At 42.4% G+C, this 7,500-nt stretch overlaps 1 protein-coding gene across 4 annotated transcripts in view; it reads right to left on the bottom strand.

The window, feature by feature from the left end:
• PHF20L1 (PHD finger protein 20 like 1) overlaps positions 1–7,500 on the bottom strand; it is a 584,626-nt gene that overhangs the window by 356,068 nt on the left and 221,058 nt on the right. For all 4 annotated transcript variants that reach the window (XM_053715368.1, XM_053715369.1, XM_053715370.1 and 1 more), the window contains one exon: positions 606–688. In XM_053715368.1, the coding sequence (XP_053571343.1) occupies positions 606–688 (83 nt within the window). The remainder of the gene's footprint in view (positions 1–605; positions 689–7,500) is intronic.

Genomic DNA, 7,500 nt, shown 5'->3' with positions numbered 1-7,500 from the left:
TTTTAGTTGAGAAACACTGTTGCACAAAAAAAAAGCATTTTCAAGCCCCCCCCCCCCCCCCCCCCCCCCAAATTTAAGGGACATAGCGTAATAATAAAATGCTCTCCTGAGTCTCGGGATTGAACTATAACAGGTAAACGAGTATGTCATTCTTGAAGGCCCTTTCGCCAGTTCTTCAAATTCACAAAATCATGAAAACATTTTATTACTGCACTACTAGAGTATTTATAAGTGCACTACTTTATTTTTTACACCTAAAAGGCAGGAAGCCTACAAGTAAATGCTTTTCTGACAGACAAATGCTGATAGTAGCCCATTGTTATAAAGTAAGTATAAGCACTAATAATATCAAACAGTATTGTCAGACTGACTCCATGTCAAAGCAAGATATAGGCCACATCTGCATGTTCCCATTGGGGGCGCTATTAAATAGCAAGGAATAGCTTAGAATGGCAGAACAACATGGAGGCAGGTTGGCAATACCTCAAGCTCAAAAGCATTGCACCAAAACAGGCACTGATTCGAGAGGCTTGTGAATAGGTTACAGCCCTGTAGTGGGTCCCTGCTGAGATCTTGAAAAAGAATCACACTCTCCCATTTCATACCTCCTCCAGCCTCAATGTCTTTTCAGGTACATGCTCCTTCTTTCCTGCATCCTCCAAGACAACAGCTTTGGATGCCAATAATCCTTAAAGAACAAAACAAATAAAATAAAATTCAGACCTTTCATATGAAATTATTGATAGAGGAAAACAAAATCAAAGGTTCAAATAACCCAGGTTAAGGATTTCATTTAAAGGGTGATATTCTTTACTGACTAAACTGGCCCAATGTGCTCTTTCATACTTTGAAGATTATTAAATTTAATACATTGGTGGAAACCAAGGTGTGAAATGTAACGCTATTAAAAAGGGACATAAAATTCAAAATGTTTCTTTTATGATTCAGATAGAGCAGGCAATTTTAAACCGCTTCACAATTTACTTATATTATCTAATATAATCCCCCTCTGCAAATGATCTGCTGACAATCAACTATAGCTTTGGGTTGTATCTACCTAAGTCACCCTTAAAGGGGACAGTCAACACCAGAATTTGTATCGTTTAAAAAGATAGATAATTCCTTTATTACCCATCCCCCAGTTTTGCATTACCAACACACTTATATTAATATACTTTTTACCTCTGTAATTACCTTGTTTCTAAGCCTCTGCAGACTGCCCCCTTATTTCAATTCTTTTGACAGACATGCATTGTAGCCAGTCAATCAGTGCAGACTCCTAGGTAACTCCATGGGTGTGTGCACAATGTTATCTATATGGCATTCATGAACTAACCCCCTCTAGCTCTGAAAGACTGTCAACATGAAATAACATAATTTATGTAAGAACTTACCTGATAAATTCATTTCTTTCATATTAGCAAGAGTCCATGAGCTAGTGACGTATGGGATATACATTCCTACCAGGAGGGGCAAAGTTTCCCAAACCTTAAAATGCCTATAAATACACCCCCTCACCACACCCACAATTCAGTTTAATGAATAGCCAAGAAGTGGGGTGATAAGAAAGGAGCGAAAGCATCAAAAAAATAAGGAACTGGAATAATTGTGCTTTATACAAAAAAATCATAACCACCACAAAAAAGGGTGGGCCTCATGGACTCTTGCTAATATGAAAGAAATGAATTTATCAGGTAAGTTCTTACATAAATTATGTTTTCTTTCATGTAATTAGCAAGAGTCCATGAAATATGAAACTGACTGTCTGGAAATAAGGAAATGTTGAACATTCTGAGTCAAGGCAAATAAATGTTTGAATACATATATTTAGAACTTTATAAATAAAGTGCCCAACCATAGCTTAGAGTGTCACAGAAAATAAGACTTACTTACCCCAGGACACTCATCTACATGTTTGTAGAAAGCCAAACCAGTACTGAAACGAGAATCAGTAGAGGAAATGGTAAATATAAGAGTATATCGTCGATCTGAAAAGGGAGGTAAGAGATGAATCTCTACGACCGATAACAGAGAACCTTATGAAATAGACCCCGTAGAAGGAGATCACTGCATTCAATAGGCAATACTCTCCTCACATCCCTCTGACATTCACTGCACGCTGAGAGGAAAACCGGGCTCCAACTTGCTGCGGAGCGCATATCAACGTAGAATCTAGCACAAACTTACTTCACCACCTCCCTTGGAGGCAAAGTTTGTAAAACTGATTTGTGGGTGTGGTGAGGGGTGTATTTATAGGCATTTTAAGGTTTGGGAAACTTTGCCCCTCCTGGTAGGAATGTATATCCCATACGTCACTAGCTCATGGACTCTTGTTAATTACATGAAAGAAATGACGAAATTTTTGCGCCAAAAAAGTCCGCGCCAAGAATGACGCAATAAAAAGAAACATTTTCTGCCCCCGCGAGCCTAACAGCACACAGGGAAAAATGATCAATTGAAAATTTTCAAGGTAAAGAAAAATAAATTGAATTAAAATGCATTATCCCAAATAATGAAACTGACAGTCTGAATATTAAAGGAATACTGATTATCCTGAATCATGGCAAATATAAGTTTAAAGACATATATTTAGAACTTTACATAGAAAGTGCCCAACCATAGCTTAGAGTGTCATAATAAAATAAGACTTACTTACCCTAAGACACTCATCTACATATAGTAGATAGCCAAACCAGTACTGAAACGAGAATCAGTAGAGGTCTGAAAAGGGAGGTAAGAGATGAATCTCTACGACCGATAACAGAGAACCTATGAAATAGATCCCGTAGAAGGAGACCATTGAATTCAAATAGGCAATACTCTCTTCACATCCCTCTGACATTCACTGCACTCTGAGAGGAAAACCGGGCTCCAGCCTGCTGCGAAGCGCATATCAACATAGAATCTAGCACAAACTTACTTCACCACCTCCATGGGAGGCAAAGTTTGTAAAACTGAATTGTGGGTGTGGTGAGGGGTGTATTTATAGGCATTTTAAGGTTTGGGAAACTTTGCCCCTCCTGGTAGGAATGTATATCCCATACGTCACTAGCTCATGGACTCTTGCTAATTACATGCAAGAAAAGAGGAGGCCTTCAAGGGCTTAGGAATTAGCATATGAGCCTACATAGGTTTAGCTTTCAACTAAGAATACCAGGAGAACAAAGCAAACTTGATGATAAAAATAAATTGGAAAGTTGTTTAAAATTACATACCCTATCTGAATCATGAAAGCATAATTTTGACTAGACTGTCCCTTTAATGTATCACAGAACAGGATGTGGAATTCCAACTTGTAAGTCTTAAGGTGCTGCTTAATTTCTAGATACATTTAATAACATAAATTATGCTTACCAGATCATTTCATGTCCTTCTGCATAAGGAGAGTCCACGGCTTCATTCCTTACTGTTGGGAAATGCTGAACCTGGCCACCAGGAGGAGGCAAAGACACCCCAGCCAAATGCTTAAACACCTCTCCCACTTCCCCCAGTCATTCTACTGAGGGAACAAGGAACAGTAGGAGAAATATCAGGGTATAAATGGTGCCAGAAGAAAAATATAATTTAGAGGGCCGCCCATTGGAGAACACGGTCGGGGGCCGTGGACTCTACTTATACAGAAGGAAATGAAATTATCTGGTAAGCATAATTTATGTTTACCTTCTTAATAGAAGGAGAGTCCATGGCATCATTCCTTACTGTTGGGAAACTAATACCCAAGCTCTAGAGGACACTGAATGATAACGGGAGGGACAAAAAGAGAAGCAGACCTTAATTTGAGGGCAACACAGCCTGTAAAACCTTTCTCCCAAAAGCTGCTTCAGCCGAAGCAAAGACATCAAACTTGTAAAATTTAGAAAAAGTATGTATGCAAGGATGACCAGGTAGCCGCCTTACAAATCTGATCCAAAGAGGTCCGCGTTCTTAAAGGCCCAAGAGGAAGCCACTGCTCTAGTAGAATAAGCCGTAATATTCTGAGGAGGCCTATGTCCCGCTGTCTCATAAGCAAAGCAGATAACACTCCTTAACCAAAAAGATAAGGAAGTCGAAGAGACCTTCTGTCCCTTAGGCTTCCCTGAATAGACGACAAACAAGAATGAAGTTTGTCTAAAATCCTTAGTAGCCTGAAGGTAGAACTTCAAGGCGCGAACCACGTCCAAATTACGAAGCAAACGTTCCTTCACAGGAGGAGGATTTGGACACAAGGAAAGAACCACAATCTCATGATTGATGTTGCGGTCTGACACGACCTTATGAAGAAAACCTAACTTAGTACGTAGGACAGCCTTATTCGAATGAAACACCAGATAAGGATGCTCAGAATTGTAAGGGAAAATCTCAGATACTCTGCACGCAGAAGCAATAGCCAGTAGGAAAAGAACCTTCCAGGACAATAATTTAATGTCAATCTCATGCATAGGCTCAAACGGAGCCCGTTGCAAAAGCTTAAGAACAAGATTTAGACACCAAGGAGGAGTCTTGGATCTGAACACAGGTCTGATCCTAATCAAAGCCTTAACAAAGGACAGTACATCGAGAAGCTACAAGAGCCTCTTGAGCAGTAAAACAGGCCAAAGAAATGTAATCTGTCCCCTCAGGGAACTGGCAGAAAGGCCCTTCCCCAGTCAATCCTGGAGAAACAATAAAATCCTGGCAACCTTAACTTTCTGACAAGAAAATCTGCGCTCTTCACACCAGAATAAGTAGGTTCTCCACACCTTATAATAGATGCAACAAGTAAACGGCTTACGAGCTTGAAAAAGAGTATCAATCACTCTCTCAGAAAAATCTCTCTTGGATAGGACTAAGCGTTCAATCTCCACGCAGTCAGCCTCAGAGAATCTAGATTTTGATGAACAAAGGGACCTTGTTCCAGCAGATCCCTGCGACAAGGTAGCTTCCACGGAGGAGATGATGACATCCTCACCAGATACACAAACCACATCCTTCGTGGCCACGATGGAGCAATCAGCATCACTGATTCCTGCTTGATGCGGGCCACTACACGAGGAAGAAGTGGTAACTGCAGGAAAAGGTAAATTAGACTGAACCTCCAAGGCACTGCTAATGCATCTATTAGCTCCGCATGAGGATCTCTGGACCTTGACCCATATCTGGGTAGCTTGGTATTAAGACGAGACGCCATGAGATATATCTCTGGCGTCCCCCACTTGTTGCATATCTCCACAAACACTTCGGGGTGGAGAGACCATTGCCCCGGATGAAAGGATTGTCTGGTGAGAAAATCCGCTTCACAGTTTTCCACACCCAGAATGTGGATCGCTTACAGCGAACAGGTGTGGGCCTCTGCCCACTCCAGAATTGAAGATACCTTCCTCATTGCTAGGGAGCTTATCATTCCCCCTTGATGGTTGATGTAAGCCACAAAGGTTATATTGTCTGTTTGGAATCTAATAAACCGGAATGAACCCAGAAGAGGCCAAGCCTTCAGAGCATTGAAGATTGCTTAAAGTTTCAAAATGTTGATCGGGAGGGAGCGTTCCTCCTGAGACCACAGGCCCTGTGTCTTCCTGGCACCCCAAACAGCTCCCCATCCTGATAGACTTGCGTCCGTAGTCACAATCACCCAGGATGGTCTTAAGGTTGCCCCTTGGGACAGATGATCTGGACAGAGCCACCAAGAGTGCGATTCTCTCAAACGATTGTCCAGAGAGATCTGTTGACACAGATCCGAATGATCGCCGTTCCACTGCCTCAGCATGCACAGTTGCAGCGGTCTGAGACGGAACCTGGCAAAGGGAATGATGTCCATGCTGGACACCATGAGACCAATTACCTCCATACACTGAGCCACAGAGGGCCTTAAGGAGGACCGGAGGGCAAGACATGCCAAAGCAAGCTTGCAACATTCTCATGGATATGGAGTCTATTATAGTACCCAGGAATTCTACCCTGGTGCTTGGAATAAGAGAACTCTTTTCTAGGTTTATCTTCTATCCATGAGATCGAAGGAGAGAAGAGATTCCGAATGGTCCTCCGCCAGACGAAAAGATTGTGTTTGTACCAAAATATCATCCAAGTAGGGAAGCTACTGCTATACCCCGAGTTCTGGCAACAGCTAGAAAGCCCCTAGAACCGTCGTAAAAATTCTTGGAGCAGTAGCTAGACCAAACGGAAGTGCAATGAACTGGAAGTGCTGGTCCAGGAATGCAAACCTTAGGAAGTGATCCTTGTGGATTGGAACTTGAAGGTAAGCATCCTTCAGATCTATAGTAGTCATGAACTGTCCTTCCTGAACTAAGGGAAGGATGGACCCTATCGTCTCCATCTTGAACGAGGGGACATTTAGAAATTTGTTTAAGCACTTTAGGTCCAGAAGCGGGTGGAAAGATCGCTCCTTCTTTGGGACCACAAAAGCCTGGAAGACAGGCTTGAGAGGGGACATCTGCCCTTGGGTGGATGAGACTTGAAACCTATCTTGTATCCCTGAGCTATGACCTACAGGACCCATGGATCCTACACGTCCCTGAACCAAGCTTCTGAAAAAGTGTCAGTCTGCCCCCTACACGATCCAGTGCCAGATCGGGGGCCGCCCCTTCATGCCGATTTAGTCTCGGCAGGCTTCTTGCGCTGCTTGGATTTATTCCAGGACTGAGCCGGTTTCCAAGTACTCTTGGTTTGTTCAGGCTTAGTGGAGGGCTGCTGTCGTTTGGATTTATCAGAACGAAAGTTAGAACTTTGTCCCTTAGACTTGTTTTTTTTATCTTGCAGTAGGAAGGCACCCTTGCCCCCAGTAACCGTGGGGATAATAAAGTCTAGGCCTGGACCAAAAAAAAACTTTCCCTCAAAGGGAAGGGAAAGAAGTCTGGACTTAGAAGTCATATCCGCAGACCAGGACTTCAGCCAGAGCGCCCGACAGGCCTGAACTAAAAAGCCAGAAACCTTAGCATTCAAGCAAATAATCTGCATGTTTGCATCACAGATTAAATAATAACAATTATCAAGGCTTTAATGCTTTCCTGGATACCACCGAGGAGACCCTCCACCTTGATCAATTCCGATAAGGAGTCGCACCAGTAGGTAGTTGCTCCAGCAACTGCGGCAACAGCCGCTGCCGGTTGAAATAAATATCCCGTATGTTGAAACATTTTTCTTAGAAGAGTTTCCATCGGCTCTCTGAAAGACGAGCTATCCTCAAACAGGATAGTAGTGCGTTTGGAAAGCGTGGGGATAGCGCCATCCACCTTAGGGACGGAACCCCACAACTCCAATTAAGAGTCAGGGAATAATTTTTTTTAAAAAGACGAAGGGGAAAAGGAAGATACAATTCTGTCCCATTCGTTCTTAATCATGTTCGCCATCTTTACAGGCACAGGAAAAGTTAAAGGCACTACCCTGTCCTCGTAAACTCTGTCTAATTTAGGAAGCAAAGGTTCATCAGGCAGCTTTGCCTCTGGAACCTCTAATGTAGACAGGACTTTCTTTAGAAGAAAACATAAGTGTTCAATCTTAAATCTAAAGGCTGGTTCCTCAGCAGCA

Source organism: Bombina bombina, chromosome 5, assembly GCF_027579735.1.
Source record: "Bombina bombina isolate aBomBom1 chromosome 5, aBomBom1.pri, whole genome shotgun sequence".
In the NCBI taxonomy this organism is placed as follows: Eukaryota; Metazoa; Chordata; class Amphibia; order Anura; family Bombinatoridae; genus Bombina; species Bombina bombina.
The sequence above is the reverse complement of the archived record's forward strand: the minus strand, read 5'-3'. Positions and strand labels throughout refer to the sequence as shown.